At 38.6% G+C, this 22,332-nt stretch overlaps 1 protein-coding gene across 1 annotated transcript in view; it reads left to right on the forward strand.

Moving 5' to 3' along the window:
- Nucleotides 1–12,084: 12,084 nt before the first annotated feature.
- The window catches only part of LOC142317983 (trafficking protein particle complex subunit 12-like), a 57,182-nt gene continuing 46,934 nt past the window's right edge, over nucleotides 12,085–22,332 (forward strand). Inside the window, exons 1-3 of the mRNA XM_075354518.1 lie at nucleotides 12,085–12,270; nucleotides 18,652–18,771; nucleotides 21,413–21,523. Coding sequence (XP_075210633.1) covers nucleotides 12,085–12,270; nucleotides 18,652–18,771; nucleotides 21,413–21,523 — 417 coding nt within the window. The remainder of the gene's footprint in view (nucleotides 12,271–18,651; nucleotides 18,772–21,412; nucleotides 21,524–22,332) is intronic.

Genomic DNA, 22,332 nt, shown 5'->3' on the forward strand with positions numbered 1-22,332 from the left:
AGGAAGCGTTCTGCTGAAGAACTAGTAGAAGAGATCGCACAAACATGGCAGGAGCGGTGGGATCGAGCCACGAAGGGTAGGTGGACCTAACGCCTTATTGGGGACATCAGGGGGTGATGCCAAGGACCCATGGCACGCTGGGTTTTGAGTTAACGCAATTCCTGGCGGGTCATGGGGGGGTTCAGGTCTTATTTGTATAGATTTGGGTTCGATCGATCTGAAAATTATCCGGAGTGCGAGGTGGAAGAGACCCCCCCATCATGTTTTCTTTTTGTGTCCGCGATTCGCCATAGAGCGTAGAGAGATGCTCGGCAACCTGAGACGTGAGCACATGTTTCGTCATGAGGATACCCTACGAGTCCTATTACAAGGTGAGGCACTGTGGAAGACTGTGGAAAGATTTGTCAGGACGGTCATGAGGAAGCTCCAAATATATTAGTAGTCCCGTAGAGGAGAATGATGCCGGAGGGCGCGGGGGCGGACAGGTCCTCGGCTGAGTGCCTAGGGATCCCACCGTACGTGTGGGGATTGCCTGGGTGCGATGAGGCCAGGGACACTCTGCTCGTGCGTCTGATGGTGGCTACTGGTAAGCGGTGTGACTATTTAAGATTTCTATCTTCACCACTGTGTGGGTGTTGTGAATGTTAGTAGCTTGTCCTGTTTTCTGCAGGTTCTTGTCGGTGTATGTATTTGGCGTGCTGTATGTGTTGCTTCCAGTAGTGTTGTGTGACATTCTTGAATTGTTATGAATTGTGTGTGTGGGCGATTCCCCCTTCTTCTGATGAAATGTTTTTATAAGCAGTCCCATTGAAGGGGGAAGTCGGGGTGGAGGTTTAGTCGATAGTGTGCAGGTATATATATACGCCCTTGGTTATAACTGGCGAAACCTGTTAGTGAGCCGGACACTGCTTAGGCGCTCAAAAAAACGGTTCACTGAATGTTGCTCTTCTTTGGTGCAAACAGAAAGCGGGCAGCCATGGAGCGATAATGGAACTAACCTTTTTTTTGTTTTTTTTTCCTTTCTTATTAAACACCCCAAGGCAACCTGCCTCCGCCCGTTAGGACATAGCATGGTCACCTTACAGCGTCGTGGCAGCAGTCTCTGCCCACCCTATCTGCCTCCTACCGGAGGATCTCCCGCCGGGGTCCCCAAAGCCTCGTCAGAGCGAGCCAACCACCTCTTCCGGACGGCCAACCCACTCCGCTATGGGGCTACCCTCCCCGTCCCTATCGTACTTGCAGCCGGCACGCCTTCCGTGCACCGCTGACCTCTCGCGTTCCTCTCATACCTGAGGGTCCTTAATACCATCATCGGGGAGCCCCGACCCCAGTATCTGGAGCCAGAACACCCTAGGCAATAAGGCTACCTCCCTGGGCCCTAATCGTCGCCACGATTCAACCCCAGCCTCCAGAATTGTTTGAAGCTTTTTTTTTTTTTTTATTATCTGGAAGTTTTAACGTCTCATCCCCTGGTCCGGCCATCCTTCTCTCACACCCGAACAACTATGCACACATAAATAGTCATGCAACATTAACAACAGTTACATGACAACAAAACTACTAGAACTAAACACCATATATTTTTAACAACAATTACATGATAATAAAATTACTAGAACTAAACACCACATATTTTTAGCAACCTTTCCTCGTAAATACATCCCTAGTGAAACCACCAGTCCGGCCGAAATTTACAAAAATCCACAAAATACATTCCCATAGTGTATATAAATATACACACTTTCTAACTGTAATTTTTTTTTATTTTTTTATATTAACATAACTCACACTTTCACACTTCCCCAAGATTCTCCCCACGCCGCCCTGTGGTCCACAAGGGCGCACGTGGGTACTAAATTACAAATTACCCTTATGCTTCTCCCCTCCAGTCAAACAGCACCCAAACACGCAAGAACACATCAGCTACAATTTCCAAAATACAATCACGAAACGACCATAAAAATAATACATAATATAATAAACCTCACAATTTTGACACCGACTCAGTCATCCATCAGCAGCCACTCCTTAGAGGCGTGCACGCAGCCGAGGGGGTTCCTCTTTAGCCTTCGAGTCCAAGATGGTGTGAGCCAGGTCCGCCGACTCCTGCCATCCCTGCGAGGACCTGACCATCCGCCTGACCACATCGTCGGGTGAGAACGCCGCAACCCTTCTCCTCTCGACGTCCCACCGGACACAGTCGAACCAAGTGTGCTCGACCGTGTCCACTTCGTCACAGTACCTGCACGTCGCTGATCTCCTGCGTTTAAACCTGTGCAGGTAACTGCCGAAATCGCCGTGGCCTGTGAGCAGCTGGGTGAGGAAATAGTCCACCTCTCCATGCCGTCGCCCCACCCAAGCTCTCAGGTCCGGGATCAGGCGCCTGGTCCACTGGCCCGCCTGGCTCACTGCCCATCTCTCCTGCCATCGATCCAGGATCCGTCCCCTCGCCTCTTCCTTTGAGACCCCGCCAAACCGCATACACCTTTCGTCGACCAGTATGTCGATTGGTGGGGATCCCGCGACGACACAGATCGCGTCGTCGGAGACTGTTCGATACGCACAACATGTGCGCAGGAGCAGCCTCCTATGGATCGACTCCAGCTTCCGACGGTATTTCTCAACGCCCACAGCCCTGCTACATGCTGGGGCCGCGTAGAACAATACGGAAGTCACCGTCGTCGCGATGACCTTCCTCTTCTTCTCCGTCTGCCCTGCCGTATTTGGCATGAGGCGGGAGATCGCCGCCAAGAGGCGTTCACCCTTCAAAACGGCCTCCTCGACGTGGGGCCCGAATGAACGATTTCTGTCCATCCAGACCCCGAGGTACTTCGCCTTCGATACTCTCCTGATCTCTTCGCCGCCGATAGCCAGACGAATGTCCTGCAGGGGCCGCCTCCCAGCAAAGATGATGGCCTCCGACTTTTCTGGGGCTATCGACAGCCCGTGCGTAGCCAACCAATGGTGAACCCTTCTTAGCGCCTCATCCCCCTTCGTCTCGATCTCCCATTCCGTCGCTCCTTGTATCAGCAGGACCAGGTCATCCGCGAAGCCGATGACCTCCACCCCCTCGGGATACTGCTGCCGCAGCACTCCATCGTATGCGATGTTCCACAGTAGCGGTCCCAAAACAGAACCTTGCGGGACCCCCGCTCGCATGTGGAACATCCGCTGCCTGGCATCAGTATCAGCGTACACTCTCCGGTCGCTCAAGTACTCCTTCAAAATATGCTGGAGCTGACCGGAGATTCCCCTCTCCACCAAAGCCTGCCTAATGATCTCCCAAGGCAGGCTATTGAAGGCGTTGCGGACATCGAGCAACACCAGGGCCGGAATCCTCCTGGTTCCCCAAGTGCCTGCCGCGGCAGTGTCGACGAAACGCATCACCTCTCGTACTGCGTGGACCGTGGATCTTCCTCTCCTGAATCCGTATTGGCGAGGGGATAGACCTCCCCCCGCCAATACTTCCGCCGTCAGCCTGCCCTCAACGATCCTTTCATAAACTTTTCCCAGTGTGCTGAGCAAGCACACTGGTCGGAATGCTCCAGGATCGCCCAGGGCTCGGCCCGGCTTCGGCAGCAAGACCAGTCGCGCGACCCTCCAGCAGGCCGGGAAGACGCCCCGCACGAAAGCACTGTTCATACAGTCCAGCACCAACCACGGGAACGCCTCCATGACCATCCGAGCCACTGCCCCCGGCACCCCATCTGGGCCCGGGCTCTTCTTGGTGTTGATCCTCGCAGCGGCTCCCTGAAGTTCTAGAAGGGAGATCCGTCTGGCGTCGTCCATCGGTCCCACTCGCCACTCCACCTCAGGTAAACTGCCGGCGATGACCGGCAGTCTTCTCCCCAACCGCTTGGTGACAAGCTTGTAGGCTTGCCCCCAAGGATCATCCTGTAGCTGATCGAGGAGTCTCTTCCATGACTCGCTCTTCTCCTTCCGGATCTCCTTCTTCAAACGATTCCTATCCGCTCTCAGGTCGCGCGCCAGCTCCGCGACGTCGTCTCTCTCCCGTGCTTTACTCCTGTTAATGCGACGTCGCAGACGCTGCACATTCGCCCTGATCTCGCCAATCATCGCATTCCACCAGTACACTTTCCTCCTTGGGCTCCGAACAGCCGTCAGTTCTTCTACGTAGGCCTGCTGAACCGCCTCCGCCAGTTCCTCCGGTTGTTGCGGGTATGCCTCAACGAAGCGGTCCGCAAGCCGCCTCCGGAGCCCCGGTAGATGCGTTTCCAGAACCACGTCACCTGCCTTTCTGCCGGTCGCGGGCCACCCAGCTCGATCCAGATTCCCCTGTGGTCGCTGCCTAGTTCTTCCTCCAGCACCTCGCATCTCTCCACTCGCCGTGCCAACGTGTCCGTGATGTACACGTGGTCAAGGACCGATCCCCTGATACCCCTCCAGAAGGTAGGGGTGCCGTCATTGAGGCTGACCAACCCGAGCGAGGCGGTCAGCTCCGCCAACTCCTCTCCTCGCTCGTCAGTTGTTTCACCTCCTACTTCAGCGTTCTTTGCATTGAAGTCCCCTACGACAAGGACAGGAACCCCAGCCCTTTGCAGATCATCTCCGAGTTCGTTAAGGAACTCCATGTAGTTCTCCCACGTGGAGTTGGGGGAGATGTAACAGCAATAGATGTAGATCTCCCCCACTTTTGCCCTAACGAACCCGTCCCCAGGATGTCGATTGGAGACTGCGTGTTTCCCCGTGAGGTCCCTCAATGCAACGTCCTCCCTTCGGTCAGTCAGCCAGCCCCCATCCCTGACCACTCGTCCATTAGGCTCTGACACCAACACGAAGTCGGCGCCATCTCGAGATGCAGCTTCCCACAGGAGGTCATGGACCAGCCCACTCCTATTTGCGTTGATATAGAGCAGCCTCATTTCTGGCCGGCCGCTCCCCTGCAACTACGATCTCCGAAGCTGTGGCCAGCCATCTTGCACTTGCTGCAGTTCGGCTGATCTTTGCAATCTCGTCTATAGTGGCCCGCCCCTCCGCAGTTGTAGCAGGCCTTAGACCTGTCCGGCCCCTTGCACTCCGCTGCCCTATGCCCCTGTTCCCAGCAGCGGTAACATCTGGAATCCTCCTCCCATCTGAGCACACGGCACGACTGCCACCCGATGCGCAACCTCTCCTTGGCTAAAAGTACTTCAGCCGCTCTCCTGGCGAGGACCACTGTCGCGTTTTGGGCCTGCGCATACGCCGATCTTAACGAAGTCACCTTCGTTAAGCCCCTCTCCACGTCCCTTCTTGGCAGAGACTACCGTCCCGCGAGTTCGTCACCGGTCCCCGCCTTTACCTCTCGGAGCAGCTGAGCGTACGATAGCCCCTCCTTCTGGATGACTACTGTCCTCGTCGGTGTCGTCTGCTTCATCGCCGTCCTCCTGCGGCCTGCTTCTTCTTTGGCTGCATAGATGACCCGATGCACGCCGTCCCTTCTCACCATGTACGTCTGAAGACGTCGTACACAGCCCAATCCTTTTCCGGCGACAATCCCCACCGGAATCGCTCCGCCCACGACATCCTCTATTTTCTTTAGGCCCTCGACGACGTGTCGAGCATCTACTTCTTCGGCGACTCCTCGTCCCCGCCAGGACGAACGTCTCACTCAGAGCTTCAGTTGCCTCCCCGAGCAAAACGTCCACCCCCGCAGAGTCCCGGAGCACGCTTCCTGGCGTGACTTTGCGGTCGTTGAGCATTTTACATATGCGCGTCGCCCTGTCACACACGCCTCGAGCAAAGTCACCCTTCTTGTTTCCATTCAGGTCTAGCACCACGGCGACCCGCTGACCGGCTTCCGCCTCCGGAAACCCCTCCTTGAATTCGGTGAACCGGAAGCATTTCCCAGGCCATTTCCTGGAGACAAGGCCCGGAAGTTGCTCCGGTGCGACTCCCATCTCCAGTTGCGCCTCGATCTCATCTCCAGAGGCCTCAGCGACGTCCATTACAGCATAATAAAATATTAACTTCTAATTTTTATAAAAAAAATTACTAAATTCCTAGGTGTATTCCTGCTTGAATATAATTCTACACTTCGGGTCTTCATAAAAAGTTTAGTGTGGGTTTTCAGGATCCAAAAATTAGATCATTGACATCTGTAAGCATGACTCTTGTAAACAGATATTTAATAAATTTAAAATGTTAACATCTCAATTCTTTTATAATTATAAATCTAGTACCTTAATGAACTCAACTAGTAATGGAATTGTCAACTTTCAAAACACCCACATAGAATTACAAAAAAATAATTTTTAGGATTTCATTTTATGGGTAGCGTGATAGGAGGTGTGTGAGAAAAGTAATGAGACTGACTTTTTACTTACCATAGTTTTTATTTTTTTCAAACAACACTATTATCCCCTTCAAAGTAGTTCCCTTGGGCAGCTATACACAGGCGGAGTCGTTGTTTCCACTCCTAGTAGCAGCGCTGGAAGGCTTCAACTGGTAGGGCTTTTAACTGGTCGGTCACAGTCTTTTGAATGTTCTCCAGAGTTCCAAAATGACGTTTTTTTAAGACATGTTTCAATTTCGGGAAAAGGAAAAGTCACAAGGACTCAAATCAGGTGAATAGGGGGGTTGAGGAACCGTGGAAATGCTTTTTGAGGTAAAACATTCCCTGATGGAAATGACCGTGTGACACGGGGCATTGTCATGATGAAGCATCCACTTGTCTGCAATGTCTGGTCTCACGCAAATCACTCTTTTCCTGAGCCTTTCAAGGACACCTATGTGAAACACTTGGTTGACAGTTTGTCCCGGAGGAACAAATTCTTTACGCATGATACCCATACTGTCAAAAAAGTAAATCAGCATGGTTTTGATCTTTGATATGTTCATTCGACATTTTTTCGGTCGAGGAGATGATGGAGTGTGCCACTCTTCGTTTTGCAGCTTTGTTTCAGGATTGTACTCAAATATCCAGGATTCATCACCTGTGATCACACGATTGAAGAATTCTTGGTCGTTGTCAATTCTCTCGAGAAGCATCAACGCACACGTTTCTTCGATTATCCTTCTGTTCCGTTGTGAGGTTTTTCGGCACCGATTTTTCACAAACCTTTCGCATGTCCAAATCGTAGGTCAAAATTTGATGTACGGTGAAAGCGTTTAAATTTAACAGTTCACTCATCATCCTTATTGTTAAACGACGGTCTGATCTCACAAGAACCCTCACACGCTCAACGTTTTCGTCAGATTTTGAAGTTGAAGGTCTCCCTGAGTGAGGTTAATCTTAAACGTGTTCTCGGCCTTCCAAAAATGATTTTTTCCGGCGGAAAACTTGTGCTCTTGATAAGCAATGTTCCCTATAGGCTTTTTTTAACTTTTCAAAGGTCACACTCGCGGATTCCCCAAATTTAACACAAAACTTGATTGCACAACGTTGCTCTAAATTCCAACGATCCATTTTTGTAACACAACAAAAACACAACTTCACTGATGGCCCTGTCAAAAATAATGTGTTGGCTGAACGTAGTTGAAACTCGTACTGAGCATGTGGAAGGGATTAACAAACCGGTCTAGCATAGACCGGTAGACACAGCGTTGCCAGATCGCTTGCAGTGTTAGCAATCTCATTACTTTTTTCACACACCTCGTATTTCTGATGACAATATCATCGGTTCGTTTTTCTTACCACCAAGGCTTTCAAGAATAAAGTATTTACATTTCTTACAAGTGAATTCGACTGAACTCCTGGAAGATAAAATATATTACTATGAATACCGTTTATGCATAATTTTCCACCAACTCTCTTTTCTTTGAATGTTAGAGATTATTTAACTTATATACAAGATGGCTGATCAATTGGTTAAAACGGACCTGTAAAATAGCCACTACGATTTCCTCAACTCATGCTATCAGACTGCAGTTACCTTTCGGGTTGAATGAAGTGCCCGTAGTAATACATTCAACCGATATCTATTGTACCCGTATCTATTTTCTATTACATATATTTAACATGTATTTTTTAAAAATAAAATTGTAAATTAATAACAGATTTTGATAATATAAATGTAGTGTCTTACCTTTTTTGATATCAGTATCGTTTTGTTAAAAACAGTTTTATTTATATTACAGAAATTTTTGTTTTTTGAGCGGAAGAAATGATATCTGGCGAGACTCTTACCATACGGTTTAAATTTTTATTGTATTTTTTTTTGGATATATTTCATAATTTACATTGTAATACATAAAAAATTACTTAAATTTTTCAGTTGATCGATAACAATACACAGAAATTAATTTTTCTACTAATTACATAATGATGTGTCATATGAATTACACATGTAATTTATACAATTGGAAAACATAGCTTTAAAATGCGTAATAGTAATTTTACCAACGTAGTGAAGTAAACATGTTTTTACCAAGATAGACATTCAATTTGTTATATTTGTTCTGCTTTCAATACAAAAACTTTACCAGAATAAAATATTTGATAAATTACGAATTAAAATAATTAGCTTCTATTTTAAAGTGGTTCTCTAGTTCAACCGCTACAGGATACTCCGTAACCGCGGCTATAATTAAATAGTGATGAGGAAAATAACTTATTACAATAGCTATATGTGTTTCCACAATGTACCAATTAAACAAATAATATATTTGCTATGATTAATTATTCCGTTTCATTTATAATTTCTGAGAATTATGTGTATAAGGAATTTTGCGATAAATGAGACAATAATTTACTTTGTGTGTACGAATAACTTGACTCTTCTGTTTCGAAACACATAACTCTTGCTAAAAAATTTCTTTATTATTTCATAGCTTCTTTACAATCGGTTACGTTTACATAAAAATCTAGTAAATTGGATGACACCTCAATCATATGATAAGGCGTCCTCAGCGAAACTGCTTAAAACTACGACACTAGTATAGTAAAACATTTGTGCCAAGCACATACAATTAACAATAATGAATAACACTCAACACCAACAGAAGAATAGAACACAAAATAAGATATCATAACAGACAGAAGAAAAAAAAACAATGAATCAATGTAAGGAAAAACAGTATATGTAACAAATTTGAAGTTAAAAATAGACAATGATATAATAGAGTAAAATAGACAATGCTAAATACTCACATCCGAGCTTACTACACGAGTAGAGACATTAAGATACTATACGGACTCTTAAATCTAGAACGTACAATCTGTTCAACCCTCTAATATCACCCCCATTGTTTAGGAGGTTCACTGCCAAGTGATTTGTATGGTAGTTAAGCGGACGTTCGTATTTTGAACTGAAACGTTGTACTTCATCCTGTTCGAACTGTAATCCTAAATAATTCTGGATCTCATTGTTCCTTGTAAACAAAGTTTTCTCTGTTATATACTTCACTAGCTTATTCTTTTTTTTTTAAAGAGGTGGAGGAACCCCATTTACGAGCGCCTAGGCAGTGTCGGACTGCTAACAGGTTCCGCAAAATGTTATTAAATGTGTATGTGTTCCTGCGCACTACCGACTAAACCTCCACCCCTGGCTACCCACCCTTCCTGGTACAGCTGGTTTCATTATTTCAGGAAAAGGGGAATACGCCATCACACACATTCAAACACCACAGTCAACAGACACCGATCTCACACACCCACAAGGTACCTCACATCAGCCTAAAATCACACCACACACTCCACGACTTCCAATCATCACTCCAGAATACATACCTCAAACCGCACACTGCACACATCACATCACATCAATCAGTCTCATCCAATCACATACACAAACACCTCACAGGCAATAGAACACTACAGCATACTTACCTCACGGGTCACCGTCGGATGCGAGAGCTGAGTGCCCACGGTTTCATTGCACCCAGGCAACCCCCCACACGTACGGGGAGCCCCCTAGGCTATCAGCCGCGCGCCTGTCCGTCTCCGCATCCTCCGATGATCCCTTCTTGGCCTACGATTTTCCTCGATAATGCGTAATTTCGTCATTACCGCTCTTGCAAATCCGGAAACGACAGACCAACATTCTTCACCATAAAGCATAATTCCCATTAGTTCCTCTGGTTCAACCAATACGTCTCTACCAATGGCATCATCAATCATCTCCTCTCTTTCTGTGTTGAAACGAGGACAACAAAAGAACACATGGAACGCCGACTCCTCAACCTCGCAGTCGGAGTAATCCAACTCAATACGGAATAGATATTTTCTAAATCCCCCATGATCCTCCAGCAACTGAGTAAAATTAAAATCCTGCTAGCCATGGGTTCTTCTGTTCATTTTATTCAAATGCTTCGTTTGCGAGTTACGGCTAGTGAAATATTTCGCTTGGATTTTAACTACCCCGGTGAAGTGACGTCGTACTGAAATTTTTAGGATGTTAATTAAGGTATTTCTAATCCCTTAATTAAGATAAAAATTGTGATTTATAATAATTTTTAACCTGAAAAATTCAATAAAGTAGGTTACAGAACGGTATCTGCAGTAGTTTTTGAGAAATCTGGGTTGAAAACCACTAAATCGGGGTCAGCATCCGTGTTTTTTTATATTTGATGGACAATAACTTTGTTAAATGTGTGACAAATGTATAAAGGTTTTAAGCAACACTTATAGAGAATTTAATTCTGAACAAAATGGTAACGAGAAGTTGCATAAAACAACAAAATGATAGAAAAATACGAATTTTATTTAGAAGCAGTACATTACTACATTTGTAAGAAAAGTACTTATTTAATGTAAGAAAATCATATTCTTTTTTGTTGAAAACAAAATTTACGGTTAAAAATTGCTGTTAAATTTTTAAAAAAATGGAAATTACCCAACAATTATAAAATAAAGATTTTTTAGACAATAATTTTATTATTAATGACAGAAATACAATAAATTTGAAAATGTTATGTTAATGACGGCAACAAAATAACAGAAGCTAATCTACAATGCGAAGTACTGTGTTAGTATTTCAATTATTCTGTAAGATACATTATGTAATCGGGTACTGCGAACTGTGCTGTCGATAGCGAAGTTTTGAGTGAATTTTAGTTTGAACTTGATCGATTTGCTATTGAAGTAATGCTGTACTTATTTACAACAGAGGAATACACTGATAGGTATTCATTTTGGGAGTGTGTAATGGTAATGCGTCTAATATGAAATACGTTTTCCGAATCGCAGGATTCCAGATCCCGCAACAATTAGCTCAACCTTTTGCAATCTTCGAGAAACAAGGTTCACTGCTGGTATTTGCACCAGCTACAAACGGTCTGTTCAACAGAACGCTGTTATTAATGAAATTATTATCGATGTAGTTCAGCCTATTCCAGACGACAGTACACGACGTCTTTCTAAACGGATCAGAGTTTTGCATTCGACAGTTTGGAGGACAAGTTAAATAAAACAAGTTTTATCCTTATCATAAACAACCAGTTCAACATCTACACCCAGGAGACGGTCCGCTTCGCTTGGAGTTCTGCAACTAGTGAAATACAAGTCGATAACTCTACAAATATGTTTTGTTTTCCGACGCGGCAAATATCACTCGAGATGGCGGCAAAAAATTACGCAATGATTAGGCCGCCTTCTTCACAATCAGCTGTTTGGAACGTTCATATTACACGGCCGCTTAAATGTTGAGGTCTACTTACACTTTCTTCAAGAAATGCTGTAGCTGCTGGAAGATGTTCCTCTAGCGCTGAGACACGAAGTCTACTTCTAGTACGATGGAGCGTTTTCCCATTTCTCTTGTGCCGTTTTCGCTTGCTTAAATCATTTCCATGAGAAATGGTTCAGTCGTGTAGGTCCATTTTCCTGGCCACCAATAACGCCTGATCTAACACTTTTAGATTTTTGCGTCTGGAGATGGATGAAAAATATTGTATACTACAAAACAAAAATACATTCTCGCGAGGAATTAACTTTAATAATTGCTCTATGCGTAAGATTAAAATCATGCTGTCTTTGCTTTTAATAAGAAAATAAAAGCAAGTAGGAATTCAGGGGTTAAAAATATTTTATGAAACATTATTGCCAGATAATCTTTTTGTATTAAGAATGATTGAACATTGTATTTGAATCTTTATGTCATTTAAATATTTTCTTAGTTAGCTCTTTATATATTATAAAATAATATCAAAATGGATTTTACAGATGTGTTTGAAGATCCTTTTCTTAGTGGTAAGGGAACTAATGGAGAATGTGAAAGAAGACGAGATGCATGGATTCCATCTGAGCAGACGCGTCGTACACTGATTGCTGCCTGCACTGCTATTCCAGATCGAGAACTTTTAACTATGCCAGGAGTTATTTTAGAGGAAGATATGGTAGACTATTATTTTTTTCTTCATTGTGTTAATGAATAAATAATAATTTTTTTTCAGCCGACAAGTTTTTGTATTTTTCTATGAATTGAATTATAATTTAGAAGACCGTACAATAATTTGGAATTTAAGGTTTTCATGCATGATATATACTGCTGGGTGATTCAAAAAGCACTTCATAATTTTAAAAGTGTATAAAAATTTATTGAGCTAATATACAAATTTGGTTGAGGTCTCATTTCATAGAAAAACTTTTTCAAGTTTGTCATCCAACATTCATTTTTGTTCGATATGCCTTCCACTTGTAATGAGAAATACATCCCACCTGAAGTTGATTTCATTGCAAACTGTAGCCAGCAAGTCAGGCTTTACCTCCGCAACTACTGTGTTAATTCAAAGTCTTATATGAACAAGATCAGCAGGCAAATGAGGGTACATGAATCCGATCTTTAATGGAAAGACCGTCAAACTGAGGAATTAGAAAATTTTGAAGCTCATCAAGATAAATGATACCATTTACGGTTGCCTCCTGAAAGAAGAACGGACCGGGCCATATGACCTTTGTTAGCTTAGGGCACAAAATTCATTGACCTTAGGACTATCATGAATGTGCTGAAAAGTTTCATGAAGGTTTTTGCTACCTGATATCTGGAAGATATGGGTGACCTTGCCACTGATGTGAAATATTGACTCATCACTAAAAATGTGTCATCATTTGCAGTTCTATTCATCATTTCCACACAAACTGCAGCCAAGCAACTTTGTTGTTATCTATAATACATTGAACCACGGTAAGTTTGTATGGCTTCAAATGCAATCATTGATGTAATATGTGCCAAACAGTCTTTTGTGAAACGCCAGTTTCACATGATGCAAATTGCGTTTATTTCTTTGGACTACCTGCAGAGTTTTCTCTGAGTTGTTCCACACCAGCTTAAGGGATGTGTGGGCGTCCTTGTGGTTTTCTATATTTAACAGAACAATTTACCTCAATGAAGGTTTGGTGCCAAGAGTAAATTGTATGCCTCTAGGAGGCTTCGTAATGTACTCTCTATGAAAATTACATTGAACTACAGTTACTGACTCCAAATCGTGAAACCAAAACATACAGCAAGCACATTCTGCACCAGTAAATGCTTCCATTGTTAACAACACTGGTGACAGCGCTGGTGGCCGAATTTGGTATTAATAATTAATGTTTCAGTTAAATAGTTTTAAATCAATATTTCTAACTTTATAATTTCAGAATTTTTTTGTATTTTATAATTTGTATATTAATTTTATTCATAAAGAAATGTTAATTTATTTTTGTGAAATTGTTGAGTGTGTTGCCAAATGAAAGGATTTAGTTCATTCTGATTGTTCAAATTATTATTTACGTAAATCTAAACACATGTTTTGAATTTATATGTGTGATTGTAACTTTTCACTTGAAAGACTTGTAAACTGCTGAGCTAGTTTGAATGTTTTCTTTTAGTGTTATTTTCTTTACTTTTGAATGTTTTTGAACTTTGAGGAAAGTTTAAACAAAAATGTATGAAGTCATTTGGTAGAATGACACTGGTGAGAGTTTGTCCAATGGCAGAAACATCGAAGACTTATTTACTCTGATCAACTCGCAAATCAACATTTTAAAAATTGTTTAAAATATAAAAAAAATAATAATTTTGATGAAATAAACCTACATATCATCGCAGAAATAGATGTTCTTATAGAATAAAGGTTTTTTTTTATAAATATATGATAATCTTTGTAATTTCATATATTTTAATTTGAAAATGTGAAATTTTTGTTCTTCTAACTCATTTATGAATCACGTCGCTAGATAGCAGTACTTGATAGTACTAGGTAGTGTATACTTGAAATAATTAAATATAAAAGAAAATTTTAAAAGAGATTATACTAGTTTTATTAAAAAAGGAATAAATAAAACAGAAATAAATTGGTAAAGTTTTTATTCTACAATTAGTACTATTTGGTGGTGCAGGGCCATGATATTTTGAGAATTGTATTTATGTATTAAAAAAAAAATTATATTTATTTTTCATAAAAATAAGAAGAATCTTATTATAACAGATGAATAGTGATTGACTAGACTTGATATATTGTCCAATCAACCAATCGTATGATTTCAGATTTATTATATTATTGCTGTTCTACTTGAGCGGAATATTTTTCTTTAACTTAGGTTAAATTTTTTTCAGTGCATTTGGTAAAATCTTCAACTTGATCATCAGCTATTAGTTTCATAGGTAATTTGAATTATAATTCTGATGCTCTCATTTTAAAATTTTTTTAGTCATCAATGAGATTATTTATCATGGTTAAAAAACGTCTGAATATGATTGTAAATTTTACTATTGTAATGGGTTTACTTTTAATATATAAATTTGGATAACTTCGTAAACCTTTGATAACTTTCATAACAATTTCGGAACACTTTCATGATATACAGGGTGATTCAGGAGGAGAGGGCAATACTTTGACAACTCAATGATAAAATGTTGCTTACAAGTAGTATTTTATGTGGTTTAATTACTTTCAAAAATGCCACTGTTAATATGCCCCTTAATTGACGTTCCCAGAATTTCAGAAAGCCTTAATTTACCCAGAGGAACTGAAACTCGGGCGAAATCTTTCACCCTGTATAACTCACTGACGAAACATTTTTGGACCTAGGTTTATATGTACTTTTTTCTTATTTTTAGCCTCTAGAATGAATTTTCAAAGTATTGCCCTATCCTCCTTAATCATCACAATCATTTTGTTTTCAACTCGCAGTATTAGCTACACTTTCGCTCCAAGTATTTTGTATACGTATTCTGCAAAGCAGTCGTAAAACTTCTAGGTTTTGTATACAAGTTGTTATTTAAGCGTAATAATCAATGCTCTGAGATATTCAGCTGATTCTGATACAAGAATTATGTTGTATATACAAATTGTTTTTAGATTCATTTGATGAAGATTAATTGTAATCTCCAAAAAATTATAAGATGTCACAATTTTTTGTATGAAGCAAGTGACATAGTTTTTGTCTTATATGCTTTCTGGATAATGTGTTTATAATTAAAATTAGACTGTAAAATTGCTATGCTTTGTTTTATTTTCATGTTATCTTTGCATATACAAAACTGAGACAAAACCTCATCATTCAATTTCTACCTATTAACTTGTTCATTATGTTGATTGTTTTAGTTTTTTGTTTTTTCAGGGTTATACAAAAACAATAAAATTATTTTAATAAAACTTGCAAAATGAATTTACTTTAACTCGGTATAATAGTTTACGTGGTTGAAATCTTAGCTATCTATTATGTCTTGATTTGAAATGTTTACCCATGATTGTTCACAATTCTATCTTTTAGATCTCTCTTACTGTAAAAAAAAGTAATTAAAAGTTTTAATTAGTAGTGCTTAATTTAACTTATGTTGTTCCTAGGTTCCTGACTGAGAAACAGTTAAATATTTATAACACATTAGATTTACTCATTTTTTGAAAGTCATTGTTTTAACAACTGTTCTGGCCATGTTTGTTGTAACTCCACAAACTCAGGACTAATAAATGTAGCATCTGCTTATTTTAAACCAAATATAAAGTTAGCCCTCTTATTACCTTCAGTTCTTGAGTATCCATGTAACTTGACATTATTAAGGAATAAGAGATGCCGTAATGCTTTATAGCAATTGCTTTATAGCTGGTCTGGACCAGCAAAAAAAATGCCCGGGTTGAAAATCTTAAATACTGTCTGACTGTCCTTCCAACTCCAGCCATATGCAGATATAACTAATATTTGCGGATTTCTTAGCCTGCAATGAAAGAATGTAGCATTTTATGAGTTAATGAAAAATAAATAAAGTAATTTAACGCACATTGATTTTTTCAAACATTAGTGTAGATACTAGACTTACGATGACCTTGAATGAATATGATGGCATGATGTAACAACAGGGGGGATCGTCAGTTTAACAATGGGTGCTATGCAGGAGAAAGCAATGTATGTAATATGGTTACAAGAAAGCGGAACTGTTATTACTGTTTGAAGATGTCTTTCATTAGAGTAGGCTCTGATCCTCTTAATAAAGAATCTATTAAACATTGGTGTTAGCAGTTCAAGGATACAGGGTGTATAGTACATAAAAATGGTGCTGGCAGATCTGCCAAAAAAGGTATTGGCAGGCAAAGTAATTTATTACTTTGAGATAAACCATGTTGATACAATTTTGCTGTGGATGTTCTTGATAAAGTGAATGAAGATGTGTTTATAGAAAAAGTAGTTTCTTTGACGAAGCTACCTTCCATGTTTCTGGCCATGTTAATTATCATAATGATCAAATTTGGGGTAGCAAGAACCCTCATGCCATTCCACATACACTTGATGGCCTGAAAATTAACATTTGGTGTACATTGAATGCTTATGTAGTGATCAGACCATTCTTCTTTGCCGAGCCAATGGTTTCTAGCACATACACGTTACAGGAGTATGCAGTACTACAAATTGAACATCGGCAATTCAATGTTTACTTCCAACAAGATGGCGCACTATTATACTGGGGTTTACATGTTAGGGAGTACGTACATGAATAATTTCCTGAACGTTGGAATGGCTGTGATTGTTCAGTTTTCTGGTCACCTCAATCCCCTGATGTTACACTACTTGTTTTTTTCTTTGGGGGTTTGTCAAAGAAGGGTATATGTAATGAAGGTTGTCAACATCAATCAACTAAAAAGAAAAATCAGACATTCAATTAATGGAATAACTCCAAATATTCTTCATTATGTTTAGTGAGAAATTGAATATTGCTTAGACATTTTACATACCATAAAAGGTGTTCATGCAGAACTTGTTTGAGGTTAATAAATGTTATAAACAAAACTGTTCGAAATGTCCTGTTCAACAGTAAAACATGCATGTAAGTACAACACTTTATCTGAACACCTAAAGTGCACTGAATAATTTATGATCACATGTATATTAATAAAAAATCTGATGTGGATACCCACATAACTTCCTTGTATGCATATTAAATTATATATACATTTTTTTTTAAAATGAAAAGTACATAAAATTTATTTCATTAATAACTTCTGATATTTTTTCATATTTTTTTTATTGTAATTATTATTTATAGTAAAAAATCATTTTACAATCAGAAGTTAATAATTATTAATAAATCAATATATTTAAATTAAAAAAAAAAAAAAATTAAAAAAAGGAGATGAAGTCTGTTTTGAATCGATGTGCTTTCCCCTTATAAGATCCTAATATTTCATTAATTAAAATTTTATTTGGCTATAACTCTGGAAGCATGAAAATAAGTACCACTTATGATATATTTTTGAAAAGGTTTCAATTAGGGCTTATTAATGCAGTTAAGAAAAAGTCCAAAATCCAAATTTTTTGGATTTTGGGCTTTTTGGGACACGTTTGGTCCATCAATTGCAATCAAAAGGAGAGATGCACAACTAGATGTTACTACAATCCTAAATCCAAAATCTCAACATCCTTTGGGTAATCGTTTTTGAGTTTTGCAAGATACATATGTATGTACATACAGATTTCATGCCGAAACTAGGCAAAATGGATTCAGGGATGGTCAAATTGAATATATCCATTTAAAACTGAAAACCAAAATTTTTCAATACTTCCTTTACTTCGTACAAGGAAGTAAAACTGAGACTAAGGTATTGATAAGACACTGGAATGTTGTGGTTGGAAATGGTAAAGGGAGAAGTAGGGTAGGAAAATTTGGCTTGTGGGAAGGAATGGAATGGAATTAGAATTCTGCCAAGAGAAAAAGTTATAAATTATCAACACTTTCTTTAAAAATCTAAAAGATATATGTGTGTATCCTCCCTGGATAAACCTTGCTATTAGATAAACTATATCTTAGTAGATGAAAGGTATGGAAATGCTATTAAGAAAGCCAATGGATTACAAAGTGCAGATGTCAATAGTGATCATGTGCTACTTATGATGGAAGTGAAAATTACTTTAAAAATAGACAAAGGTAGTTAAGAAATGAAAGTTAGAGAAGTTGAAGAAGTTGGATGAAGAAACAGTGGGAGAAAAACTACCTAAGAGAAAATGCATTTTAAAGCCGTGCTAATAAAAATGGAATTGATCTAAGTAGTGCAGTCATGGTTGAATGAAAATAATGCATGTGATACATTTACAATTGACTATAGGTTGCAAAAAAAAAACTTTATTCACTTTTACATTTTAAATCTGCATTTTCCCCCACCAAAATGGTACATCTATAATTCATAAAATACTAATGAAAAGGAAAATTAGTTGTATGTTTTTGTTTTTTCTTTTGTACTACAGAGTTTTTAAGTTAAGAAAAAATAATGTTGGCTTCAAAATTTAAACTGATTTTGTTGTAGGTTGACAATGTGCAGCAAGTAGTAACACATTTTCTTGGAGAGGCTGAAGCATCACAGAGAAAGGTTTTAATAATGAATGATGTTACACAAGATGAGAGAGGATTACGCGATCTCATACAGGTCTGTGGTTTAAAGATAATTAAAATCTTATATTTTATATTGATAAAGAAAACTTCCTTCATAGAGAAGTTATGTCTAGTGAAATTTTTCTTTTGTTTTAAAAGTAATTGTGGTTGGGCCTAAGTGTGTTATTGGTTACAGAATAAATAAATAATTATTTATAGAAATATATGTTTTCACTTCATGGATCATCCCAGTTTTAATAAAGAAAATGTTTAAATTTACAGCAAAGGACCTGTTTTTATTTTATGTTTTTACACTTTGTTTGTAGGTTTGTGGTACCATACAGCCACTCATTTGATTTTTATGAAACTTTACAGTAGGTTTCCTTGCTTTTAGGAAGAAAAACATATTTGTGTAGCAGTTTTGTTTCAAAATAGCAGCTGCTATTTTTCTTAGACAGGCCCAATGGATAGGTGCAGTATAGTGGTAGAGTAGAAGTTCCATTGCCACTCCACCACTGCTTACAGACTGAATGGTCCTGACAACCTACTCCTTAAATCACCCACTTCTGGACTATATCTTAGTGCTGTGCATAAATACACTTTATTTTTCACACTTTACTCCATCATTAGGCCTAATGTTTGTCTCCGACACAATTCTCCTTCTACTGTGTAGTATAAGGTTTTTTTTCCAGTGCATTATTATTTTTGATAAAATTTTATTACTGTTTTCCTTCAGACATCTTATTTTTTTTATTTTTTATATGAAGGAGACACCTATCTCCTAAACAGCCATCAGTCAGTGGTGTCTGATGACTCTTGAGTGAGGAAGAAATTAACGCTGAAAATTTATTTTTGGGCCTGACTAAAACTTATGCAATAAATTATAATAAAAAATTCACTTACTTATTTCAATTTTATTGTAGATACAATTTTTTAAATACAATTCAAAATTTGCTATTTATAGAACTAGTAAATCTATTTTAAAACGAATTACTATATACGTCATTTTTACATTCTGGAAATATCATTCTCATAAAAACAAACATTATATATAAACCTGTACATTGTGATGATGGATTGTGTTTTATTTTTGACTCAAAAAAACAAACACTTGTCTGTTTCCTTACCACATTTATGTACTGTTTTCTCATTACATTCTTGTGCTGCTGGTTCAGAACTTTATGCAGAAGGCAGAGATCTTTCCTGTTCTGTAAGTGCATTTTAGAAGTAAAATGCACCCCTATGGAAGTATAATTGCTCGCTCAAGTAGGTGTCATCCCACACTTCTTCTACCCACATTTGTTAAAAATTTGTGTCATTTCCTTTTTAATCTATACTAAATTTATTTCAATTTGTTTTGAGTTAGAAGTTCAATTGAGACTTAACATTGACAATTTTAATTACCTAAATTGCTCATTATTGGAAAGGATCAAGAATTTTCAGTTAAAATAGATTTTTCCATAAAAATGTTATGTATTAACAGAGTTACGAGGATAAAATTGACATTTAGTTCTTGTAATTCAGAAGTGGAGAATTTATTAGATTTGATTGTACTTTGGTCAAATAAAGATATAATTAGGTAGATTTCATAAGAAAGTTAGTTACCTATTGCAATGGGTACCATGATTTGACTTCTGGAAAATTTTGACATACCTTTGCGTTTCACATCCCCCAGACTCCAAAACCATCATCAGTTCAAAAGTATATTTATAAATATATATATATATCACTTTCTTGTGGATACGATAACTACCATATTTTTGCGCCAATCACTTTCAAATTGTTACATAAAATATAACAACCCAAAATCTCGGTCGAGTTTGTTAATAGGCAAAATTGGACCATTGGGCTGAAAATAGTGGCTTTTTCGAAAAAACAAAGTATAGCTATTACTTTCTTATTAAGTAAAATATTAAACTCGTTAAAAGTTCCTGCTATTCTTTGGATAAGGGCCTAAAACTTTTGTAAGTGAAGTCTTTATCACCAACCATTGGCCCAGGGGATGGAAAAAATGGGGTTTTGAAGACAAAATAATCATACCTCCCTTAATAGACACAGTGAATTGGTTTAAAGTGGTCGTTAGTCCTCTAATCATTACCTAAAACTTTTGTCTGGAACAATTTTTTATATGACCAATCCTTACGGAAAGGGATAACCAAAATGTTGCTGGAATTATAAGAAGATGGAGCTTGTTGTATACAAAATATGTGAAGCATTTTTTTACATGCAGCCATTGTCGTATTAAGTAGATTTGAAGTTTTTCTTAACTTTTAAGGTGGAAATCTTTTTTCCTACCTCTGCCTTCCATCATGCCGAAAGGGCTTTTTTGTCAATGTCTATGAAGAAACTGAATTAATTGTTCATAAAATCATTTGAGGTAATGGAATCTCCATTTAATTAGACTTGAAACGTTGACTGTTCTAAGAGAAACTTCCAAGAATCCAGACCATTGTTAGAAAATTTGTTTTTCAAATTGCTATTCAGAGAACTGAATGACAAATAATTTTAAATACTTCTGAAGGAAAGAGTATAAATCTGTAAATCAGAATATGAATGTTTCTATCTAATGAAAATGATTAAGTTACATAAAGTTCAGGTATTTTTCAATTTTAAAAATTTGAATGACTTGGCTGTATGAGGGCCAGGGTTTACATTTTGCACATATATGTTTATTTATTTTTCTTTTTATATTCTAGGCTGAGTGTTATAGGGCTGCTGTAAATTTGACTGGCCAATTATTAACAATATATGGTCAAGGAGCTGGCCGGACTGGACATACCAGTAAACATACAGTGCATTCTATACAGGTAACAGTATTCTTTTTCTTTAAAAATGTACTTATTCATTAATATGCACGTGTTTATATATAATTTTTCTTTTTGGAAATAATAAATATTTTAAATAAACCTACAGTTACAAATAAAAATTGATGTTCCATCAAAGGAAAAAGGTCTTAGTTTCCTAGATATGAAGAAAAATTGCAATTTTATGTGAGTGGCAACAGTTGCTTAGGAGTTAATAATTGTTGAGGAGTCAACAATTCAGGCCAGGAGTTCTTTTATTTTTAAAAATAACTTAAGCAGAAAAACTTTAGTTTCCAAAGCCTGGCTACTGAATTTTTTCTATGCCAATTCTAATATCAAGAGAACTACACTACAAAAACTCATTGATATGTTTACAAGTTATTCCATTAATATATTATTAAGAAGAACAAATTTATAAAACTTTAAACTTTTATTCAAAGCTAATACTAACAAACTGAATACTGATGTTTGGTTTGAAATGTCATAAATTACATCAGATAATAAAAGAAAAGAAGCCAGTTGTTATTAGGACAAAAGGAAATGAAACAGATGTACATTTTTCTCTTTCTCTGAAGGTGAATAGAGAGATTTATCTCTTGTGTATTTTCAAAAGAAAACTCTACTTAAGGTCAAAATAAAAGGGGCGATTGTTGTTGTTCATCATTTTCTTTAGTTCTTACTCTGCTTTGGAGGTTGGCAGTAATTATGGTGATCATTAGTTTAGCAGCTGCATGGGTCAGGTCACTTGATATACATCATTTACACTCTCTGAGATTGTACAACCATGATATTTTCACTTGAATCTTTCACTG

The sequence above is a fragment of the Lycorma delicatula genome, chromosome 1 (genome assembly GCF_047948215.1).
Source record: "Lycorma delicatula isolate Av1 chromosome 1, ASM4794821v1, whole genome shotgun sequence".
Taxonomy (NCBI): domain Eukaryota; kingdom Metazoa; phylum Arthropoda; class Insecta; order Hemiptera; family Fulgoridae; genus Lycorma; species Lycorma delicatula.